Source organism: Salmo salar, chromosome 11 (genome assembly GCF_965601325.2).
Source record: "Salmo salar chromosome 11, fSalSal1, whole genome shotgun sequence".
In the NCBI taxonomy this organism is placed as follows: Eukaryota; Metazoa; Chordata; class Actinopteri; order Salmoniformes; family Salmonidae; genus Salmo; species Salmo salar.
This window is the reverse complement of record NC_138301.1, coordinates 111,558,281-111,585,085: the sequence shown is the minus strand read 5'-3', so window position 1 is coordinate 111,585,085 and position 26,805 is coordinate 111,558,281. Positions and strand designations below refer to the sequence as shown.

The following is a 26,805-nucleotide window of genomic DNA, read 5'->3' as shown; positions in this document are numbered from 1 at the left end:
ACATTGACACAGACAGTATACTGTAGATTAACACACTGACACAGACATATACAGTATACTGTAGATTAACACATTGACACAGACAGTATACTGTAGATTAACACATTGACACAGACATGTACAGTATACTGTAGATTAACACATTGACACAGAAGGTATACTGTAGATTAACACATTGACACAGACATGTACAGTATACTGTAGATTAACACACTGACACAGACATGTACAGTATACTGTAGATTAACACACTGACACAGATATATACAGTATACTGTAGATTAACACACTGACACAGACAGTATACTGTAGATTAACATATTGACATTGACATGTACAGTATACTGTAGATTAACACATTGACACAGACATGTACAGTATACTGTAGATTAACACATTGACACAGAAGGTATACTGTAGATTAACACATTGACACAGACATGTACAGTATACTGTAGATTAACACATTGACACAGACAGTATACTGTAGATTAACACATTGACACAGACATGTACAGTATACTGTAGATTAACACACTGACACAGACATATACAGTATACTGTAGATTAACACACTGACACAGACAGTATACTGTAGATTAACATATTGACATTGACATGTACAGTATACTGTAGATTAACACATTGACACAGACATGTACAGTATACTGTAGATTAACACACTGACACAGACAGTATACTGTAGATTAACACATTGACACAGACAGTATACTGTAGATTAACACACTGACACAGACATATACAGTATACTGTAGATTAACACATTGACACAGACAGTATACTGTAGATTAACACATTGACACAGACAGTATACTGTAGATTAACACACTGACACAGACATATACAGTATACTGTAGATTAACACATTGACACAGACAGTATACTGTAGATTAACACACTGACACAGACATATACAGTATACTGTAGATTAACACACTGACACAGACATATACAGTATACTGTAGATTAACACACTGACACAGACAGTATACTGTAGATTAACACATTGACACAGACATGTACAGTATACTGTAGATTAACACATTGACACAGACATGTACAGTATACTGTAGATTAACATATTGACATTGACATGTACAGTATACTGTAGATTAACACACTGACACAGACAGTATACTGTAGATTAACACATTGACACAGACAGTATACTGTAGATTAACACACTGACACAGACATATACAGTATACTGTAGATTAACACATTGACACAGACAGTATACTGTAGATTAACACATTGACACAGACATGTACAGTATACTGTAGATTAACACATTGACACAGACAGTATACTGTAGATTAACACATTGACACAGACAGTATACTGTAGATTAACACATTGACACAGACAGTATACTGTAAATTAACATATTGACATGTACAGGACACTGTAGATTAACATATTGACACAGACACGTACAGTATACTGTAGATTAACATATTGACACAGACAGTATACTGTAGATTAACACATTGACACAGACAGTGTACTGTAGATTAACACATTGACACAGACAGGTACAGTATACTGTAGATTAACACACTGACACAGACATGTACAGTATACTGTAGATTAACACATTGACACAGACATGTACAGTATACTGTAGATTAACACATTGACACAGACAGTATACTGTAGATTAACACATTGACACAGACAGTATACTGTAGATTAACATATTGACACTGACATGTACAGTATACTGTAGATTAACACATTGACACAGACATATACAGTATACTGTAGATTAACACATTGACACAGACATATACAGTATACTGTAGATTAACACATTGACACAGACAGTATACTGTAGATTAACATATTGACACAGACAGTATACTGTAGATTAACACATTGACACAGACAGGTACAGTATACTGTAGATTAACACATTGACACAGACAGTATACTGTAGATTAACACACTGACACAGACAGTATACTGTAGATTAACATATTGACATTGACATGTACAGTATACTGTAGATTAACACACTGACACAGACAGTATACTGTAGATTAACACATTGACACAGACAGTATACTGTAGATTAACACACTGACACAGACATATACAGTATACTGTAGATTAACACATTGACACAGACAGTATACTGTAGATTAACACATTGACACAGACATGTACAGTATACTGTAGATTAACACATTGACACAGAAGGTATACTGTAGATTAACACATTGACACAGACATGTACAGTATACTGTAGATTAACACATTGACACAGACATGTACAGTATACTGTAGATTAACACATTGACACAGACATGTACAGTATACTGTAGATTAACACATTGACACAGACAATATACTGTAGATTAACATATTGACACAGACAGTATACTGTAGATTAACACATTGACACAGACATGTACAGTATACTGTAGATTAACACATTGACACAGACAGTATACTGTAGATTAACACATTGACACAGACATGTACAGTATACTGTAGATTAACACATTGACACAGACAGTATACTGTAGATTAACACATTGACACAGACATGTACAGTATACTGTAGATTAACATATTGACAGAGACAATATACTGTACATTAACACATTGACACAGACAGTATACTGTAGATTAACACATTGACACAGACAGTATACTGTAGATTAACACATTGACACAGACAGGTACAGTATACTGTAGATTAACATATTGACACAGACAGTGTACTGTAGATTAACACATTGACACAGACATGTACAGTGTACTGTAGATTAACATATTGACACAGACACGTACAGTATACTGTAGATTAACACATTGACACAGACATGTACAGTATACTGTAGATTAACATATTGACACAGACACGTACGGTATACTGTAGATTAACACATTGACACAGACATGTACAGTATACTGTAGATTAACACATTGACACAGACAGTATACTGTAGATTAACACATTGACATTGACACAGACAGTATACTGTAGATTAACACACTGACACAGACAGTATACTGTAGATTAACATATTGACATTGACATGTACAGTATACTGTAGATTAACACATTGACACAGACAGGTACAGTATACTGTAGATTAACATATTGACACAGACAGTGTACTGTAGATGAACACATTGACACAGACATGTACAGTGTACTGTAGATTAACATATTGACACAGACACGTACAGTATACTGTAGATTAACACATTGACACAGACATGTACAGTATACTGTAGATTAACACATTGACACAGACATGTACAGTATACTGTAGATTAACATATTGACACAGACACGTACGGTATACTGTAGATTAACACATTGACACAGACATGTACAGTATACTGTAGATTAACATATTGACACAGACACGTACTGTATACTGTAGATTAACACATTGACACTTATACCATGACAATTGCTGGTCTTATTTTACACTCCTGCTGCATGCACATTAACCTGCAGCTAGACGAACATGGGCCTGACCCTGGAAGACGACCTGCGTAGTTTGTCTCAATGTAGACAGACAATCAATCAATCCACTGTTGGATAGTTTAATACCTTAAGTGATATTCCCAGCACCAGTAGGCCAACACGTTTTGGTGTGAAGCGTTTTTAATCTAAATAACAGCTCACTCACAGCTGATTCGGGTTAAATGATCTGCCCTACTCCTCCTGGTCCAGGTGATCAGAATTCTAATAATCCTCCACTGCTACTCCGCCAGATGTCTTTCCCTGCTCCATGCAATCTGTTCTGCTCACCATTACACCTGATCCTTACATCTGAGGGTTCCCAACCCGACAGCCAGTCGGTCTCTACAGAGCAAGTAGAGAGGCAGCCTTCGTGTAGAATGAGTCTCTACAGAGCAAGTAGAGAGGCAGCCTTCGTGTAGAATGAGTCTCTACAGAGCAAGTAGAGAGGCAGCCTTCGTGTAGAATGAGTCTCTACAGAGAAAGTAGAGAGGCAGGCTTCATGGGAGTAAATGTAAAATCCTAACAAATCCTTTTGGACCAAAGCAGCTGCATGTCTGTGATCTCCAGGAGAAATGTCTACCACAGTCATTTACAGAGGCACACCAACTCATCTTTGTATTATTGTGACATTGACTATGATTTTACGCATGAGGAACTCATATTAACGCCATGAATTACTTGAAGTCAGACCATCTCTAACAACCAACCCCACAGGATATAATGGAACAGGCTACAACATGGTGAGAAAAGGAGAATCCAGTTTGAATGATCATTCAGCTCCTCTAGTGTAGAAGTAGGGAGGGTGGATTGCTAGGGCATATATTTATTTACAATAAATCATGTTATGGTATCAACAGAGTCCCCTGGCAGAGGGCCAAGCAGGCAGCTGGTTGAGCGTTTTTAATGATATCACTGCTTCCTCCCAGGGTTCTATCTAACGCGCACGCACACACACCTGTAACCTAAGGAACATCAAAATCACATGCAAACAATATACAATGTGTGCTCCCCTGCATGCACAGCCACGACAACATCATTTACACTGTGCTGCACAAAACACAGTATGTACTCTCCTACAAGCACATGCCACATGAATACAAATAGGCACTCACTGAAACGAAAGTAAACAACAAAGGAATAGAGAATGGGATAAACAGGCAGGAAGCAGCAGGGGTTTCTGGGCTCACTGAGGAGTAGTCTGTCAGTCAGTCACAGGCCAACAGGGAGCTGTCTGTTTGTGGTTCCTCTCTACACACTCTGTCACCCTTACACAGGAACACACACAGAATACCAAACAACCTGCCTCCTCTCAGAACTCAGCATGCCAGCTGACAACACAGCTCTCTACCAGACCCCTAGCCAGCCATTCAGTATGGAGGCGTGACCACAACACACCTCTCTACCAGACCCCTAGCCAGCCATTCAGTATGGAGGCGTGGCCACAACACACCTCTCTACCAGACCCCTAGCCAGCCATTCAGTATGGAGGCGTGACCACAACACAACCTCTCTACCAGACCCCTAGCCAGCCATTCAGTATGGAGGCGTGACCACAACATGCCTCTCTACCAGACCCCTAGCCAGCCATTCAGTATGGAGGCGTGGCCACAACACACCTCTCTACCAGACTCCTAGCCAGCCATTCAGTATGGAGGCGTGTCCACAACACACCTCTACCAGACTCCTAGCCAGCCATTCAGTATGGAGGCGTGACCACAACACACCTCTCTACCAGACCCCTAGCCAGCCATTCAGTATGGAGGCGTGACCACAACACACCTCTCTACCAGACCCCTAGCCAGCCATTCAGTATGGAGGCGTGACCACAACACACCTCTCTACCAGACTCCTAGCCAGCCATTCAATAAGGAGGCGTGTCCACAACACCTCTCTACCAGACCCCTAGCCAGCCATTCAGTATGGAGGCGTGACCACAACACACCTCTCTACCAGACCCCTAGCCAGCCATTCAGTATGGAGGCGTGTCCACAACACCTCTCTACCAGACCCCTAGCCAGCCATTCAGTATGGAGGCGTGACCACAACACACCTCTCTACCAGACCCCTAGCCAGCCCTCCCCTCCCCTTCCTCCTCCCTACCTACTCCTCCCCTACCTACCCCTCCCCTCCCTACCCTCCCCTCCCCTTCCTCCTCCCTACTTACCCCTCCCCTCCCTACCCTCCCCTTCCTCCTCCCTACCTACTCCTCCCCTCCCTACCCTCCCCTTCCTCCTCCCTACCTACTCCTCCCCTCCCTACCCTCCCCTTCCTCCTCCCTACCTACCCCTCCCCTCCCTACCCTCCCTCCCTTCCTCCTCCCTACCTACCCCTCCCCTCCCTACCCTCCCCTCCCCTTCCTCCTCCCTACCTACCCCTCCCCTCCCTACCCTCCCCTCCCCTTCCTCCTCCCTACCTACCCCTCCCCTCCCTACCCTCCCCTTCCTCCTCCCTACCTACCCCTCCCCTCCCTACCCTCCCCTTCCTCCTCCCTACCTACTCCTCCCCTCCCTACCCTCCCCTTCCTCCTCCCTACCTACCCCTCCCCTCCCTACCCTCCCCTCCCCTTCCTCCTCCCTACCTACCCCTCCCCTCCCTACCCTCCCCTCCCCTTCCTCCTCCCTACCTACCCCTCCCCTCCCTACCCTCCCCTCCCCTTTCTCCTCCCTACCTACTCCTCCCCTCCCTACCCTCCCCTTCCTCCTCCCTACCTACTCCTCCCCTCCCTACCCTCCCCTTCCTCCTCCCTACCTAGATATGTAGTGTAGTTCTCAATAGAACGGTTGTGAAATGGTGAGACTGCAATACGATACACAACAGCAATACGTATAGAAACTCACCAAATGCCATTGTAAATATCAAACAAGAATTGGCAGTATGTATATAATGTCCTGAAATGACGTAGCACTTATCTGAAAAAGGAGCAGTTTAGGCATAATTGAGTTAGAATGGTAAAAGCTATAACTCCAGTAAATTACCCTGGAAATTTCAAAGACCATTTAACATGTCAAATCAAATCAAAAACATTGTTATTTGTAACATGCGCCAAATACAACATGTGTAGACCTTACCGTGAAATGCTTACTTACGAGCCCTTAACCAACAATGCAGTTAAAAAGTATGAAATTTAACAAATAGATAAAAATAAAATAGTAACAATAAAATAAAATAAAATAACATTAGCGAGGCTATATACAGGCTATATACAGGCTATATACAGGCTATATAGAGGCTATATACAGGCTATATAGAGGCTATATAGAGGCTATATACAGGCTATATACAGGCTATATACAGGCTATATACAGGCTATATAGAGGCTATATAGAGGCTATATACAGGCTATATACAGGCTATATACAGGCTATATACAGGCTATATAGAGGCTATATAGAGGCTATATAGAGGCTATATACAGGCTATATACAGGCTATATACAGGCTATATACAGGCTATATAGAGGCTATATACAGGCTATATACAGGCTATATACAGGCTATATACAGGCTATATACAGGCTATATACAGGCTATATAGAGGCTATATACAGGCTATATAGAGGCTATATACAGGCTATATAGAGGCTATATACAGGCTATATACAGGCTATATACAGGCTATATACAGGCTATATAGAAGCTATATACAGGCTGTATAGAGGCTATATAGAGGCTATATACAGGCTATATACAGGCTATATACAGGCTATATACAGGCTATATAGAGGCTGTATAGAGGCTATATAGTGGCTATATACAGGCTATATAGAGGCTATATACAGGCTATATACAGGCTATATACAGGCTATATACAGGCTATATAGCAGGCTATATAGAGGCTATATACAGGCTATATACAGGCTATATACAGGCTATATACAGGCTATATAGAGGCTATATAGAGGCTATATACAGGCTATATACAGGCTATATAGAGGCTATATAGAGGCTATATAGAGGCTATATAGAGGCTATATACAGGCTATATAGAGGCTATATACAGGCTATATAGAGGCTATATACAGGCTATATAGAGGCTATATACAGGCTATATACAGGCTATATAGAAGCTATATAGAAGCTATATACAGGCTATATACAGGCTATATACAGGCTATATAGAGGCTATATACAGGCTATATACAGGCTATATACAGGCTATATACAAGGAGTACCGGTACTGAGTCAGTGTACTGGGGTATGAGGTAGTTGGGGTGATTGAGGTAATATGTACATGTCGGTTTGGTTAGGTGATTGATTGAAGTGCTATGTACATGTAGGTAGGGGGTGGGTGGAGTCCAGACAGCCGTTTAATTAACTATTCAGCAGTCTCATGGCTTTGGGGTAGACGCTGTTCAGGAGCCTTTTAGTCCTAGACTTGGCGCTCCAGTACAGCTTGCCATACGGTAGTAGAGAGAACAGACTGTGACTTGGGTGGCTGGAGTCTTTGACAATTTTTAGGGCCTTCCTCTGACACCGCCTGGTATAGAGGTCCATGGATGGATGGGAGCTCGGCCCCATTGATGTACTGGGCCGTACGCTCTACCCTCTGTAGCGCCTTGCAGTCAGAAGCTGAGCAGTTGCCATAACAAGCGGTGATGCAACCAGTCAAGATGCTCTCGATAGTACAGCTGTGGAAGTTTTTGAGGATCTGATGGCCCATGCCAAATCTTTTCAGTCTCCTGACGGGGAAGAGGCGTTGTCGTGCTCTCTTCACGACTGTGTTGGTGTGTTTGGATCTTGCTAGGTCCTTAGTGATGTGGACACAGAAGAACTTAAAGCTCTCGAGAGTCTCCACTACAGCCCCATCGATGTGAATGGGGGCATGCTTGGCCCTCCGTTTCCTGTAGTCCATGATCAGCTCCTTTGTCTTGCTGAAGTTGAGGGAGAGGTTGTTGTCCTGTCACCACACTGCCAGGTCTCTGAACTCCTCCCTATAGGCTGTCTCATCGTTGTCGGTGATCAAGCCAACCACCGTCGTGTTGTCAACAACCTTAATGATGGTGTTGGAGTCGTGTGCTACTGTGCAGTTGTGGGTGAAGAGGAAGTACAGGAGGGGGCTAAGCACACACCCGAGGGGCCCCCGTGTTGTTGTCTACCCTCACCACCTTGGGACGCCCGTCAGAAAGTCCAGTATACAATTGCAGAGGGAGGTGTTTAATCCCAGGGTCCTTAGCTTAGTGATGAATTTGGAGGGCACTATGGTGTTGAATGCTGAGCCGTAGTCAAAGTACATTATTCTTATGTAGGTGTTCCTTTTGTCCAGGTGGGAAAGGGTCATATTACACTCTTAGAAAAAATGGTTCCAAAGGGGTTCTTCGGCTGGCCCCATAGGGTAACCCTTTTTGGTTCCAGGTAGAATTATTTTGGGTTCCCTCTGTGGGAAGATTTCTACATGGAACCAAAAAGGGTTCTACGAACCAAAAGGGTTCTATCCGGAACCAAAAAGGGTTCTGCAAAGGGTTCTCCTATGGGGACAGCCGAAGAACCCTTTTAGGTTCAAGATAGCACCTTTTTTTCTAGGAATGCAGTACAGTACACCCATTTTAAGCCAATATGTTAGCGTTGATGTTGTTTTTCCCTGAGCCGTCAGTTGGCCCAGGAGCCTTTCCTTCAGCAGCTCAGCTGGCTGTTACATGGGCTGTATCACAACAGACTGAAGAAAAGGCGGGAATTGTTACTTCATTAATATTAATGCATCCAAATGTTTGAGTCATCACAGTCTTTCTCAGTAAAGTCTACCATGCAAAAAGTAATTATGTAAAAGTAATAATGTTTTTGTTTGGTTAGCATTTGGAAACATTAGATAGTGCATACAACTTTCCCTGACATCACACAAGGGTGGTCCATTTAAAATGAATTCATTCTTTCCTCGCCCCTTGCCCTGCAAGTGTCAACTCATCATACGCCATGATACATCATTAGAAGTGTCCACTTAATTTTGGGGCTGTGGGGAGAGGATGTGTCTTTCACGTGTTTGGAATGCAGCCAGAAACTGCTTCTCCAATAGAAATCCCTGATCATGCTTGTAGGCAATGTCATGGCAAAGTTGGCTAGCTAAACTTATGCGCAGAAATACGTCAGCGGGTCTAACAGTCGTCTTGCGCCGAAATGTACATGTGCAGGCCATCAAATCAAAACACACATTGAAGTTCTGTAGGTTCATGCTCTACAACATTCGTAGAGTACGACCCTGCCTCACACAGGAAGCGGCGCAGGTCCTAATCCAGGCACTTGTCATCTCCCGTCTGGATTACTGCAACTCGCTGTTGGCTGGGCTCCCTGCCTGTGCCATTAAACCCCTACAACTCATCCAGAACGCCGCAGCCCGTCTGGTGTTCAACCTTCCCAAGTTCTCTCACGTCACCCCGCTCCTCCGCTTTCTCCACTGGCTTCCAGTTGAAGCTCGCATCTGCTACAAGACCATGGTGCTTGCCTACGGAGCCGTGAGGGGAACGGCACCTCCGTACCTTCAGGCTCTGATCAGTCCCTACACCCAAACGAGGGCACTGCGCTCATCCACCGCTGGCCTGCTGGCCCCCCTAACTCTGAGGAAGCACAGTTCCCGCTCAGCCCAGTCAAAACTGTTCGCTGCTCTGGCACCCCTATGGTGGAACAAGCTCCCTCACGACGCCAGGACAGCGGAGTCAATCACCACCTTCCGGAGACACCTGAAACCCCACCTCTTTAAGGAAATCCTGGGATAGGACAAAGTAATCCTTCTAACCCCCCCCCCCCCCCTAAAAGATTTAGATGCACTATTGTAAAGTGGTTGTTCCACTGGATATCATAAGGTGAATGCACCAATTTGTAAGTCGCTCTGGATAAGAGCGTCTGCTAAATGACTTAGATGTAAATGTTAAATGTAAGTTGTTTTCAATGAAAAATTCAAACGTCAGTTTGTCACTTTCACGAGGTTGGAGTAATAACATGTTCAACTCCTTAAGACTGTGGTCTAGGTTGCGTTTTTAGATTTCAAGAAAATTAAGAAATAAGGAAGAATTCATCACTTCTCTCATTCTCAAACCCCAAACCCCAGCCTGGTCTGTTGGTGTGTTTCCCAAGTGTTCCCGCGATGTTGCGCCTCTGGGTTTAGAAACTGTATTATTACCTTCATACAGTATATACATTCATTGACTTTAACACCTGTTACATTAGGCTGGATACACACATACAGCATAGACCAAATAAGAGAGGAATGTAGACAACACAATAACTAGTGGGTTTGAAGAACTAGTAAAATTATTTTAGTCATGTCACGGTTGTCGTAGGGTAAAGCAGACCAAGACGCAGCGGGGAAATGTGCACTCATCTTCTTTTTATTTAAACGGACAAAGAAGGTAAACCAAAATAAATACGTACACAACAAAAACACAACGACTAATAACAGGCCGGTAAGGCAACAAAGCTATACCTAGCACAATCTCCCACAAAACACTAAAACAAACACATACCTATTTATAGAACCCTCAATCAGAGGCAACTAGAAAACACCTGCCTCCAATTGAGAGTCCAATCCCCAATTAACTAAACATAGAAATACAAAGAACTAGACTAAACATAGAAATACATTAACATAGACCAGTGCCCAAAACCCAGAATAATAAATCAAACACACCACTAAACACACAACCACCCCGAACCACATAAAACAAATACCCTCTGCCACGTCCTGACCAAACTACAATAACAAATAACCCCTATTACTGGTCAGGACGTGACAAGTCAGACAGCTCTGCAGCATACTCAGGAAGGCTAGCTAAATAGGATGACTAAAGCAATATAGTATTGGAGCACAGAGATAACATTATGGTTGTTTGGCTGGCTGCTACTGTCTGAGTAGAGATGAGATGATGACTTTATGGAATGAAAAATAATAATGTCATAAAATAAAAATGAAGTAATATATCCAACTGAAATGTTTTATTATTTCACAGTAATTTCCTATTTTTCTATTGATGTCTACCAAATGTGGACCTGACAGAGACAAAGGAATATTTTTTAATGTTTTGGCAATTCGATATTCACTATTGTTGCCTTTGGAATTTCCATTAAAAAGCAAAAAAAGAATTTGTATGTCATTATTTCATAATGCATTTAATGTAAAAAAAAATATCACAACCGAAATCCGTGATAATTTTTCATAATCAAACCAAAACCGAACCAACCTCCAAAATTGGTTAATAGACCAATAACAAAGAGAGTTCCAAACCTCTCTGCCAATAACAGCTAGTTTTCAGTTTTCCCCTCCCCAATCAGACCACTCCCAGACAGTCCTAGCAGAGTGTTTTGGGGATAAAAAGCTCTTTTTAACCATTTTAATGGAAATCTATTACAGTAACTACGTTTCCATCCAGTTTTTTGCGAGTAAAGTCATACAGCATAAAAAAAAAATCATGACAGTTTTGATGGAAACAGGTAATTTCGGTACAGTTTTATAAATGGCGACATAATTGGTTCGTTCGACATGGTGGGATCTTTTGTGTCAGTAAAATTAATTATGCAAGAAATGGTGGTGGAAACGCCTTTATGCACAAATATTAATATAATAACCATCATACTTGAAGTAAATTGCGAGTCACTCGATGATGGGCTGTGTGGTCCTCCCACTATGACTCGGGAAACCATGCAGTTTATTAGGCTACAGATGAAATAAGTTATGAGGAACTTCACAAGGTGGTGAAAGTGCACAGTGATCTTGTAATCGATGCTTGAATACCGTTTGACAAATTAAAATGTTCTCACTCTTATCCATAATAATCTCATCCTATAGACAAACCTATGTATCTGTGAGCTGTTGGCCAGAGCGCACGTGTCAAAACCAGAGTAGGCACAGTTCTTATTTAACGGAATAGTTTTTGTGACAAAACTCTCTAGAGTTGAAAATGCGATGGAAACACATTGCACTTTAGATTTGTATTAGGTACATTAAATCTTAAGCTAAAAAGTACATTTTGTGTGCACAATGTCATCACGCACTGACTTTTATCCGCAACAAGTCCAAGGGTAGGGAACAACACATCTGCCACTCTAATCCTCAACACGGGGACCCCCTCAGGGGTGCGCGCTTAGTCCCCTCCTGTACTCCCCATTTACCCATGACTGAGTGCCCAAGCACGACTCCAAGACCATCATTAAGTTTGCTGATGACACAACGGTGTTCTGCTTGATCACCGACAACGATGAGACAGCCTATAGGGAAGAGGTCAGAGACCTGGCAGTGTGGTGCCAGGACAACAACCTCTTCCTCAACGTGAGCAAGACAAAAGAGATGATTGTGGACTACAGGAAAAGGAGGGCCGAACACACCCCCATTAACAGCAACAGGGCTGTAGTGGAGTGGGTCAAGAGTTTCAAGTTCCTTGGTGTCCACATCACCAACGAACTATCATGGTCCAAACACACCAAGACAGTTGTGAAGAGGACATGACAACACCTTTTCCCACTCAGGAGACTGGAAAGATTTGACATGGGTCCCCAGATCCTCAAAACGTTCTACAGCTGCACCATCGAGAGCATCCTGACTGGTTGCTACACCAGCTGGTATGGCAACTGCTCGGCATCAGACAGTAAGGCACTACAGAGAGTAATGCGTACAGCCCAGTACATTACTGGGACCAAGTTTCCTGCCATCCAGGACCTATATACTAGGCAGTTTCAAAGGAAGGCCCAAAACATTGTCAAAGACTCCAGTCACCCAAGTCATAGACTGTTCTCTCTGCTACCGCAAGGCAAGCAGTACTGAAGCGCCAAGTCTAGGTCCAAAAGGCTCTTTAACAGCTTCTACCCCCAAGCCATAAGACTGCTGAACAATAATCAAATGGCCATCCGGACTGTTTGCATTGATACTGCCCCCCCGCCTTGTCACGGCTGTCTGAAGAATGGGACCAAAGCGCAGCGTGTATATCGTTCCACATTTTATTATAACAATGAAACTATGCAAGACATATAAATAAACTAAATAAACAAAACAACAAACCGTGACGAAGAGGTGCAACATACACTAACTCAAAACAATCTCCCACAAACCCAGGTGGTAAAACAACTACTTAAGTATGATCTCCAATTAGAGACAACAATGGCCTCTAATTGGAGATCATCCCCCCCCAAAAAAACATAGAAATACAGAAACATGACAACATAGAAAATCTAAACTAGACACAACCCCGTCATGCCCTGACCTACTCTACCATAGAAAATAAAAGCTTCTATGGTCAGAACGTGACACGCCTGCTGCTACTCACTGTTTATTATCTATGCATAGTTACTTTACCCCTACCTACATGTACAAATTACCTCGACCAACATGTACCCCCGCACATTGACTTGGTACCAATACCCCCTGTATATAGCCTCATTATTGTTATTTTACACCTGTTGGACTCCGCACATGTGACAAATAAAATTTGATTTGATTTTGGTGAAAACACACCACAAATGGGAATTCAGATGTTCTTTATGCAGATTTTAGAATATTCGCAAGAAAATCTGTCACCAATTGGATGGAAACCTAGCTACTAAGGTATTTCTTTCATTGTTAACCAGAAAATATTTGATATTGATATTAAAACGGCTGCATTGGGCCTTTAATGGGCCGACAGAGAGGGAGGAGAGGAAATATTTGATGCTCTGCTTATCTTTTGTCTCTTTCTCTGGTGCACTACTCCGGTGCACTACTCCGTGATACAGCTCCATGATACAGCTCCGATACAGCTCCGTGATACAGCCCTGTGATACAGCTCCGTGATACAGCTCCGTGATACAGCCCTGTGATACAGCTCCGTGATACAGCTCCGTGATACAGCTCCGTGATACAGCTCCGTGATACAGCTCTGTGATACAGCTCCGTGATAGAGCTCCGTAATACAGCTCCGTCATACAGCTCCATCATACAGCTCCGTGATACAGCTCCGTGATACAGCTCCGTGATACAGCTCCGTCATACAGCTCCGTGGTACAGCTCCGTCGTACAGCTCCGTGATACAGCTCCGTGATACATGTTGTTAGTTAGATCAGGAGTCACACTCCCTGCACTCCACCACCTACACGCTCTGTACCGTGTTTGTAAAAGTTATATTATTGACCCAAATCACAAATGTACTTGACCCAACACTGCCTTTGAATTGATTTAGCAGCCTAGTAGCTAAAGCCCACTGTATGGAACTTGATAATATACAGTAGGTCTGTCATTGCATTTCCCTCAGTGATGCTAATGCTAATGCTAATGATGTAACTAGAATTATAAACCCTAATCCTGGCTCTCCAGGTCAAAAGACTATAGGTGACAGTTAGATTAGGTACAGTGCATTCGGAAAGTATTCAGACCCCTTGACTTTTTCCACATTTTGTTACATTACAGCCTTATTCTAACATTGATTAAATTGTTTTTTTCCCTTATCAATCTACACACAATACCCATAATGACAAAGCAAAAACAGATTTTTAGAAATGTTTGCTAATTTATACAAAATAAAAACTGAAATATCACATTTACATAAGTATTCAGACCCTTTACTCAGTACTTTGTTGAAGCAGCTTTTGCAGCAATTACAGTCTTGAGTCTTCTTGGGTATGACGCTACAAGCTTGGCACACCTGTATTTGGGGAGTTTCTCCCATTCCTCTCTGCAGATCCTCTCAAGCTCTGTCAGGTTGGATGGGGAGCGTCACTGCACCGCTATTTCAAGGTCTCTCCAGAGATGTTAGATCGGGTTCAAGTCCGGGCACTGGCTGGGCCACTCAAGGATATTCAGTGACATGTCCCGAAGCCACTCCTGTGTTGTCTTGTCTGTGTGCTTAGGGTCGTTGTCCTGTTGGAAGGTGAACCTTCGCCCCAGTCTGAGGTCCGGACCGCTCTGGAGCAGGTTTTCATCAAGGATCTCTCTGTACTTTGCTCCGTTAGTCTTTCCCTCAATCCTGACTAGTCTCCCAGTCCCTGGCACTGAAAAATATCACCACAGCATGATGCTGCCACCACCATGCTTCACCGTAGGGATGGTGCCAGATTTCCTCCAGACTTGACGCTTGGCATTGAGGCCAAATAGTTCAACATTCGCTTCATCAGTCCAGAGAATCTTGTTTCACACGGTCTGAGAGTCTTTCGGTGTATTTTGGCAAACTCCAAGCAAGCTGTCATGTGCCTTTTACTTTAATTTTATGTTTTTGCACCTAAAATAGTTAATGCATCATTCATTTCATGGTCAAAATGAAAACGCAAGCTAAGTGTTGACCAAGGCTTCCACTCTTTCACAGTCTAATTTACTGAGGAGTGGCTTCTGCCTGGCCCCTCTACCATAAAGGCTTGATTGGTGGAGTGCTGCAGAGAGAAAACTCTAGAGCTCTGTCAGAGTGACCATCAGGTTCTTGGTCACCTCCCTGACCAAGGCCCTTCTCCCCCGATTGCTCAGTTTGACCGCATGGCCAGCTGTAGGAAGAGTCTTGGTGGTTCCAAACTTCTTCCATTTAAGAATTATGGAGGCAACTGTGTTCCTGGGGACCTTCAATGCTGCAGACATTTTTTGGTACCCTTCCCCAGATCTGTGCCTCGACATAATCCTGTCTCGGAGCTCTACGGACAATTTCTTCGAGCTCATGGCTTGGTTTTTGCTCTGACATGCACTGTCAACTGTGGGACCTTATATAGACAGGTGTGTGTCTTTCCAAATCATGTCCAACAATTGAATTTACCACAGGTGGACTTCAATCAAGTTGTAGAAACATCTCAAGGATGATCAATGGAAACCGGATGCACCTGAGCTCAATTTTGAGTCTCATAGCAAAGGGTCTGAATACTTATGTAAATAAGGTATTTATATTTATTACCTGTAATACATTTGCAAAAATGTCTAAAAACTTGTTTTCGCTTTGTCATTATGGGGTAATAAAAAATAAAAACAATTTAGAATAAGGCTGTAACGTAACAAAATGTGGAAAAAGTCAAGGGGTCTGAATACTTTCCGAAGGCACTGTACATTTGAAATTTGCGTAAAATATAGTTCCTGTCCTTCCTCCGTCTTATATAGTCTCTCTGTAGCAGAGACATCAACATGTTACTAGACACTCTTATCGAGAGCGACTTACAGGAGTAATTAGGGATAAGTGCCTTGCTCAATGGCACATCAACAGACTTTTTACCTAGTAGGCTCAGGGATTCAAACCAGTGACCTTTTGGTTGCTGGTCCAATTTCCGCTCATGTCAACGTGTTTCTGCTGCTGCCCCTGAAGGCCAATTCAGCTCAGCCAGCATGACGCAGAATGAATGCAAGTGGATGTCAGACAGACAGACATCACATAGACAGACGTCAACCGCTTGACAGCAATTCAGTGTATCTCAAGGAGACATGATATGTCTTGATTGTGCTAGGATGGATTCCTTTGACTTGAATGAATGTGTGCAATGCATGTATTTGTTTTTTTAAGTGTCACAAGATATATAGAGATTTCTATACTGCTTTATATCATAAGATACAGTACATACGTACGTTGATGAACAGTATATCACATGAACATTGTGTAGGAGGTGTGAGTTGCTACTGTACTTTTAGGGCATTCTGCTTCCTCCCACACTCCAGACAGTAGGTCTTTAATCTCACAACAGAACCAGAAAATCTGATTTTCAAAAAGTGAAAAGAGAGGAAACCTTTTGGCTGGTGTGTGGTCCCTCAAAATGCCTTGGTATGTCAGCCTTTCATTAAACATTAAGGCGCCTCAGCTCCACTGAATATTATTCAATCAGACTCACTGCTACTACAAGACGTCTTGTTTGTCTCCTTTCAATGGACCAGTAACGGCTCTTGCAGTTTGATGTCTCTGGAGAAGTATTTTACTCCAAACCTGCTGTCAAGCAAAGGATCTAATCAAAAACCTTGGTTTACATTCCCTTATATAATGTTAAGATTATAATTCAATTAGCAGATCATCATGTCTTTATGACAAGAGGGGGGAACTGAAAAATGAATGTGCCAATCAAACTGTGACCAACAACAGTCAGATATCCAGTCAGTTCAAAGCTTCATTTCAAAACTGTGAGCCAGCAGCATTTTCCAGGTCAGTCAGTACCATCAAAGGGTTCTGGCAACACTGAGGAAGAAATATCACTGCTCTACTTAAATAAACATTTGGAGGAGTACGGAGGGATTCACAAAAGACAACACAATAACAATCTTTCTGAACAAAAACCCTACTGTCTGCAGCAAATAAATAGAATCCACCCATTATGTCATAATTGACTTGAATGAGGAGGCTTGTTCTATGGATTCTACTTCTACTGTCTCCACCACATGGACTGTTAAAACATATTTAAAGCGGGGTGTTGGGGGATAGGCGAGTCACTTACCCCTGGCAGATAGCTTCTTGGTGTTGATGATCTTAGCAGCATACTCTTGGCCTGAGAGGACCTTCAGGCACCGCCGCACCACTGAAAAAGCTCCCCTGGGAAGCGCAGGAGACAGAAATGCATATTGAACTGCATAGTTATAGTAAATATTAATTTTGTTTTCCAATAAAAATTGTATGTAATGTTTTTCACCTAAAATGGTTAATGCATCCATCATTCATTTCATGGTCAAAATGAAACTGCAAGCTAAGTGTTGACCAAGTGTAGACAGTCTATTTTGAAAGATAAATAGCTTAAATCCATTCCCTAGCAATAGCACAGTGAGCATCTTTTAGGAAAATGTGTAAAATACTGTGGTTGATATCTGATCTGGTGTTTTGCAATTATGCATGAAACACTTCTGAGTAGTACAGTAAAACAGATTTAAAGAACAGCACCTGATCCCTGATAGATTGGTCACGAGTCTCTTGTGGACAGATGCACGTCACATAAATGGCAGTAGCGTCTGTCGACAGACTGTGGGAAGCCTTGACTAACGAGGAGTTTGTTCAGGTACGCTGATTTCTTTCGTTGCTGGACAGGTGCTCGCATCTTTAGAAGATGATTTTTGGCCCATAGACTTGCCTGAAACTGGCTGACGTTCAGAGGGGTGAAGACTTCACTAGTCTGGTTAGTATAGATGGTGTTAGTCTAGATAGAAAATATTATTTTCTAACCCATCTCCCCCCCAGAGTTTAATCAAGCATCTGATGCAATTACACAATATTTTTGTTCTGGGTTTTCCGAGATTAGTTTACTCGGCTTTGTGATTGAGAACATTGCCATGCAGGCATATGTATCACTAACGATCTGAAATGGTCCGCCCACACAGACAGTGTGGTGAAGAAGGCGCAACAGTGCCTCTTCAACCTCAGGAGGCTGAAGACATTCGGCTTGGCCCCTAAGACCCTCACAAACTTTTACAGATGTACAATTGAGAGCATCCTGTCGGACTGTATCACTGCCTGGTACGTCAGTTGCACCGGGAGCAACCGCAGGGCTCTCCCGAGGGTGGTGCGAGTATTTCCAACGCATCACCAGGGGCAAACTGCCTGCCGTCCAGGACACCTACAGCACCCGATGTCACAGGAAGCGCAAAAAGATCATCAAGGACAACAACCACTCGAGCCACAGCCTGTTCACTGGTCACTTTAATAATGGAACACTAAATCAAATCAAATGAAATTGTATTAGTACATGCACCGAATACAACAGGTAATGCTTACTTACGAGCCCCTAACCAACAATGCAGTTAAAAAAATATAAATGGATAAGAATAAGAAATAAAAATAAGAAGTAATTAAAGAGCAGCAGTAAAATAACAATAGCTAGACAATATAAAGGGGGGTACTGGTACAGAGTCAATCTCCGGGGGCACCGGTTAGTTGAGGTAATATGTACATGTGGGTAGAGTTATTAAAGTGACTATGCATAGATGATAACAACAGAGAGTAGCAGCAGTGTAAAAGAGGGGGGGGGCAATGCAAATAGTCTGGGTAGCCATTTGATTAGGTGTTCAGGAGTCTTATGGCTTGAGCGTAGAAGCTGTTTAGATGCCTCTTGGACCTAGACTTGGCGCTCCGGTACTGCTTGCCATGCGGTAGCAGAGAGAACAGTCTATGACTAGGGTGGCTGGAGTCTATGACAATTTTTAGGGCCTTCCACTGACACTGCATGGTATAGAGGTCCTGAATGGCAGGGAGCTTGGCCCCAGTGATGTACTGGGTCATTCGCATTACCCTCTGTAGTGCCTTGCGGTCGGAGGCCGAGCAGTTGCCATACCTAGAATCTTTTGAGGATCTGAGGACCCATGCCAAATCTTTTCAGTCTCCTGAAAAGATTTTGTCGTGCCCTCTTCACGACTGTCTTGATGTGTTTGGACCATGTTAGTTTGTTGGTGATGTGGACACCAATGAACTTGAAGCTCTCAACCTGCTCCACAGCAACCCCATCGATGAGACTGGGGATGTGCTCAGTCCTCTTTTTCCTGTAGTCCTCAATCATCTCCTTTGTCTTGATCACATTGAGGGAGAGGTTGTTGTCCTGGCACCACATGGCCAGGTCTCTGACCTCCTCCCTGTAGGCTGTCTCGTCGTTGTCGGTGATCAGGCCTACCACTGTTGTGTCATCGACATACTTAATGATGGTGTTGGAGTCGTGCCTGTCCGTGCAGTCATGAGTGAAAGGGAAGTACAGGAGTGGACTGAGCACGCACCCCTTAGTGGCCCCTGTGTTGAGGATCAGCGTGGCGAATGTGTTGTTACCTAGCCTTACCTCCAGGATCCAGTTGCAGACGGAGGTGTTTAGTCCCAGGGTCCTTAGAGCTTTGATGGCACTATGGTGTTGAACGCTGAGCTGTAGTCAATGAATAGCATTCTCACATAGGTGTTCCTTTTGTCCAGGTGGGAAAGGGCAGTGTAGAGTACAATAGAGATTGCATCATCTGTGGATCTGTTGGGGCGGTATGCAAAGTGGAGTCAGTCTAGGGTTTCTGGGATAACGGTGTTGATGTGAGCCATGACCAGCCTTTCAAAGCACTTCATGGCTACAGGCGTGAGTGCTACGGGTCAGTAGTCATTTAGGCAGGTTACCTTAGTGTTCTTGGGCACAGGCACTATGTTGGTATTACAGACTCGGACAGGGAGAGGATGAAAATATCAGTGAAGACACTGGCCAGTTGGTCAGCGCATGCTCGCAGTATATGTCCTGGTATTCCATCTTGCCCCATGGCCTTGTGAATGTTGACTTGTTTAAAGGCTGCGGAGAGCAAGATCACACAGTCTTCCGGAACAGCTGGTGGTCTCTTGCATGTTTCAGTGCCATTTGCCTCGAAGCAAGCATAGAAGTAGTTTAGCTCGTCTGGTAGGCTCGTGTGGGTAGCTCTCGGCTGTGCTTCCCTTTGTAGTTTGTAATGGTTTGCAAGCCCTGCCAAATCCGACGAGCGTCAGAGCCGGTGTAGTACGATTCGATCTTAGTCCTGTATTGACACTTTGCCTGTTTGATGGTTCGTCGGAGGGCATAGCGGGATTTGTTATAAGCTGCCGGGTTAGAGTCCCATCCCTTGAAAGCAGCAGCTCTAGCCTTTAGCTCAGTGCGGATGTTGCCTGTAATCCATGGCTTCTGGTTGGGGTATGTACGCACGGTCACTGTGGGGACGACGTCATCGATGCACTTACGATGAAGCAGATGACTGAGGTGGTGTACTCTTCAATGCCATCGGAGGAATCCCGGAACATATTCCAGTCTGTGCTAGCAAAACAGTCCTGTAGCTTAGCATCTGCTTCATCTGACCACTTTTTTATTGATCTAGTCACTGGTGCTTCCTGCTTACATTTTTGCTTGTAAGCAAGAATCAGGAGGATAGAATCATGGTCAGATTTCCTAAATGGAGGGCGAGAGAGAGCTTTGTTTGCGTATCTGTGTGTTGGAGTAAAGGTGGTCCACAGTTTTTTTTCCCCTCTGGTTGCACATTTAACATGCTGAAAGAAATTTGGTAAAACGGATTAAAGTTTCCTTGCATAAAAGTCCCCTGCTTCTAGGAGCGCCACCTCTGGGTGAGAGTTTTCTTGTTTGCTTATGGCAGAATACAGCTCATTCAATGCTGTCTTAGTGCCAGCCTCTGACTGTGGTGGTATGTAAACAGCTACGAAAAATACAGATGAAAACTATTTAGGTAGATAGTGTGGTCTACAGCTTTAATAATGTTTGCATATGGCTTTACTCATCTCATATATACTGTATTCTATTGTACTGTATTTTAGTCAATGCCACTCCGACATTGCTCGTCCTAATATTGATATATTTCTTAATTCCATTTTTTTTGTTTTAGATTTGTGTGTATTGTTGTGAATTGTTAGCTACTACTGCACTGCTGGGGCTTGGAACACAAGCATTTTGCTACACCTGCAATAACATCTGCTAAATATGTGTATGTTTCCAATGCAATTTGATTGGATTTGATGCCTGAGCATCACATTTCAAACTCAACACAGAGACATGAGGTCAGTGCTAGCCCAAGCTTCTGTTCCAAACCAAACCTGCCGCTGCTTTCATTCAACAGAGTTACTGCGTTAGGAATTACTTGTGAGTCTTGAAATGACACATGAACTTGATTGTGTGCTGCTTAATGGATTCAGATTGGGCTTCTCCCTGGTCACTGTAACATCATGCATCATGTATCTCCTCAGTGCTACTGTCAGTACTCATCAGTACTTATCACTGACAGATCCTCATAATCTGTCAGTGCCTTAATACTTATTGTCACTGTCTTAACAGATCTCTGTTCTGATCCTAAATGTCAGCTCTGATAATTCATCAGACATGTTGTGAGCTCAGTACAACCATCAACTGTAGGAGAAAAGCATTAAAAAAAATATGACATTATGAAATGTGTCCATGTCAAACTATTGGATTACCACCCCCAAATTAAATTATGTAAGCGGTTTTGGCTGCTTGACGTGTGTGTGTGTGTGTGTGTGTGTGTGTGTGTGTGTGTGTGTGTGTGTGTGTGTGTGTGTGTGTGTGTGTGTGTGTGTGTGTGTGTGTGTGTGTGTGTGTGTGTCTGAGAGAGAGAGACACTGAAAAGCTGTGAGGGTGGGGGACAGTGGGGATCTGGAGACCCTTACTCTAGATGTGTCACAACTCTCAGATGGTTGAGCACTCTGTGTTCCTCAGCATACATACTGCACACAGCCAGGTTCCTCTGCATGCATACTATACAGCCAGGTTCCTCTGCATACATACTATACAGCCAGGTACCTCTGCATACATACTATACAGCCAGGTTCCTCAGCATACATACTATACAGCCAGGTTCCTCAACATACATACTGCATACAGCCAGGTTCCTCTGCATGCATACTATACAGCCAGGTTCCTCAGCATACACACTATACAGCCAAGTTCTTCTGCATACATACTATACAGCCAGGTTCCTCAGCATACATACTATACAGCCAGGTTCCTCAACATACATACTGCATACAGCCAGGTTCCTCTGCATACATACTGCATACAGCCAGGTTCCTCTGCATACATACTATACAGCCAGGTTCCTCAGCATACACTACATACTGCATACAGTACATACGGCGGCAGCGTAGCCTAGTGGTTAGAGCGTTGGACTAGTAACTGAAATGTTACAAGTTCAAATCCCTGAACTGACAAGGTACAAATCTGTTCTTCTGCCCCTGAACAAGGCACTGTTCCTAGGCTGTCATTGAAAATGAGAATTTGTTCTTAACTGACTTTCCTAGTTAAATAAAGGTAAAAAAATAAATACAGCCAGGTTCCTCTGCATACATAGTATACAGCCAGATTCCTCAGCATACATACATACGTGCTATGCTGTGTGTTTTGTTGCCAATCTTACTTTGCTACTTGACAACTTTACGGTTTTTAATTACAGTTTATATTTTTAGTTTTTACCTCACTCAACTTCTTTTTTTTCATTCAACTTTTTCACTCCGGACGCTTTATCTGGACGTGGTTCGTCAGGACCTCCACCAGCCGAAGCTAAGTAGTAACATTAACATGATGCCTTCTAATTGCAGTCGCTGTACTCATAATATACAGGAGAATGATTGCCTTACGGCGAGGATAGCTGTGCTGCAAGCCCAGCTTCAGACACAATCGTTAGGCAAGGGTAATTTCAGTGTAGGAAAGGATGAAACAGCGTCTGTGCCACCAGTAAGTACAGATAACGTTAGTAGTATAAACCCCCTCGCAAGGTCCCCGCAGCCGGACAACTTTCTCATGGCTTCTGGAGGAAATGCTGTAGGAATGCTCAACCGGTGTAGCTTATTCAGCCGACAGAAACTTTCAATCGGTTCTCCCCATTAAGCAGCGAGTCGGAGTCAGAGGCCGAGCCTCCTCTTGTCTCTACTCCTCCCGTTATGGGGTCTGAGACGCCGAAGCCTCCCACCATTAGCTTTGACAAATTGAAAACCCTAGTCATTGGCGACTCCATTACCCGCAGCATTAGACTTAAAACGAATCATCCAGCGATTATACACTGTTTACCAGGGGGCAGGGCTACCAACGTTAAGGCTAATCTGAAGATGGTGCTGGCTAAAGCTAAAACTGGCGAGTGTAGAGAGTATAGAGATATTGTTATCCACGTCGGCACCAACGATGTTAGGATGAAACAGTCAGAGGTCACCAAGCGCAACATAGCTTCAGCGTGTAAATCAGCTAGAAAGATGTGTCGGCATCGATTAATTGTCTCTGGCCCCCTCCCAGTTAGGGGGAGTGATGAGCTCTACAGCAGAGTCTCACAACTCAATCACTGGTTGAAAACTGTTTTCTGCCCCTCCCAAAAGATAGAATTTGTAGATAATTGGCCCTCTTTCTGGGACTCACCCACAAACAGGACCAAGCCTGGCCTGTTGAGGAGTGACAGACTCCATCCTAGCTGGAGGGGTGCTCTCATCTTATCTACGAACATAGACAGGGCTCTAACTCCTCTAGCTCCACAATGAAATAGGGTGCAGGCCAGACAGCAGGCTGTTAGCCAGCCTGCCAGCTAAGTGGAGTCTGCCACTAGCACAGTCAGTGTAGTCAGCTCAGCTATCTCCATTGAGACCGTGTCTGTGCCTCGACCTAGGTTGGGCAAAATTAAAGACGGCGGTGTTCGCCTTAGCAATCTCACTAGAATAAAGACCTCCTCCATCCCTGCCATTATTGAAAGAGATTGTGATACCTCACATCTCAAAATAGGGCTACTTAATGTTAGATCCCTCACTTCAAAGGCAGTTATAGTCAATGAACTAATCACTGATCATAATCTTGATGTGATTGGCCTGACTGAAACATGGCTTAAGCCTGATGAATTTACTGTGTTAAATGAGGCCTCACCTCCTGGTTACACTAGTGACCATATCCCCCGCACGTCCCGCAAAGGCGGAGGTGTTGTTAACATTTACGATAGCAAATTTCAATTTACAAAAAAAACAAACAACAACAACGTTTTCGTCTTCTAGTCATGAAATCTATGCAGCCTACTCAATCACTTTTTATAGCTACTGTTTACAGGCCTCCTGGGCCATATGCAGCGTTCCTCACTGAGTTCCCTGAATTCCTATCGGACCTTGTAGTCATCGCAGATAATATTCACATTTTTGGTGACTTTAATATTCACATGGAAAAGTCCACAGACCCACTCCAAAAGGCTTTCGGAGCCATCATCGACTCAGTGGGTTTTGTCCAACATGTCTCTGGACCTACTCACTGCCACAGTCATACTCTGGACCTAGTTTTGTCCCATGGAATAAATGTTGTGGATCTTAATGTTTTTCCTCATAATCCTGGACTATCGGACCACCATTTTATTACGTTTGCAATCGCAACAAATAATCTGCTCAGACCCCAACCAAGGAGCATTAAAAGTCGTGCTATAAATTCTCAGACAACCCAAAGATTCCTTGATGCCCTTCCAGACTCCCTCTGCCTGCCCAAGGACGTCAGAGGACAAAAATCAGTTAACCACCTAACTGAGGAACTCAATTTAACCTTGCGCAATACCCTAGATGCAGTTGCACCCCTAAAAACTAAAAACATTTGTCATAAGAAACTAGCTCCCTGGTATACAGAAAATACACGAGCTCTGAAGCAAGCTTCCAGAAAATTGGAACGGAAACGCCACACCAAACTGGAAGTCTTCCGACTAGCTTGGAAAGACAGTACCGTGCAGTATCGAAGAGCCCTCACTGCTGCTCGATCATCCTATTTTTCCAACTTAATTGAGGAAAATAAGAACAATCCGAAATGTCTTTTTGATACTGTCGCAAAGCTAACTAAAAAGCAGCATTCCCCAAGAGAGGATGGCTTTCACTTCAGGAGTAATGAATTCATGAACTTCTTTGAGGAAAAGATCATAATCATTAGAAAGCAAATTACGGACTCCTCTTTAAATCTGCGTATTCCTCCCAAGCTCCGTTGTCCTGAGTCTGCACAACTCTGCCAGGACCTAAGATCAAGGGAGACACTAAAGTGTTTTAGTACTATATCTCTTGACACAATGATGAAAATAATCATGGCCTCTAAACCTTCAAGCTGCATACTGGACCCTATTCCAACTAAACTAATGAAAGAGCTGCTTCCTGTGCTTGGCCCTCCTATGTTGAACATAATAAACGGCTCTCTATCCACCGGATGTGTACCAAACTCCCTAAAAATGGCAGTAATAAAGCCTCTCTTGAAAAAGCCAAATCTTGACCCAGAAATTATAAAAAACTATCGGCCTATATCGAATCTTCCATTCCTCTCAAAGATTTTAGAAAAAGCTGTTGCGCAGCAACTCACTGCCTTCCCGAAGACAAACAATGTATACGAAACGCTTCAGTCTGGTTTTAGACCCCATCAAAGCACTGAGACTGCACATGTGAAGGTGGTAAATTACCTTTTAATGACGTTAGACGGAGGCTCTGCATCTGTCCTCGTGCTCCTAGATCTTAGTGCTCCTTTTGATACCATCGATCACCACATTCTTTTGGAGAGATTGGAAACCCAAATTGGTCTACATGGACAAGTTCTGGACTGGTTTAGATCTTATCTGTCGGAAAGATATCAGTTTGTCTCTGTGAATGGTTTGTCCTCTGACAAATCAACTGTAAATTTCGGTGTTCCTCAAGGTTCCGTTTTAGGACCACTATTGTTTTCACTATATATTTTACCTCTTGGGGATGTCATTCGAAAACATAATGTTCAATTTCATTGCTATGCGGATGACACACAGCTGTACATTTCAATGAAACATGGTGAAGCCCCAAAATTGCCCTCGCTAGAAGCCTGTGTTTCAGACATAAGGGATTGGATGGCTGCAAACTTTCTACTTTTAAACTCGGACAAAACAGAGATGCTTGTTCTTGGTCCCAAGAAACAAAGAGATCTTCTGTTGAATCTGACAATTAATCTGGATGGTTGTACAGT

At 43.2% G+C, this 26,805-nt stretch overlaps 1 protein-coding gene across 3 annotated transcripts in view; it reads right to left on the bottom strand.

Moving 5' to 3' along the window:
* Nucleotides 1-26,805, bottom strand: part of camk2a (calcium/calmodulin-dependent protein kinase II alpha) — a 156,444-nt gene that overhangs the window by 123,278 nt on the left and 6,361 nt on the right. For all 3 annotated transcript variants that reach the window (XM_082958280.1, XM_082958281.1, XM_014129575.3), the window contains exon 2: nt 17,839-17,933. In XM_082958280.1, the coding sequence (XP_082814406.1) occupies nt 17,839-17,933 (95 nt within the window). The remainder of the gene's footprint in view (nt 1-17,838; nt 17,934-26,805) is intronic.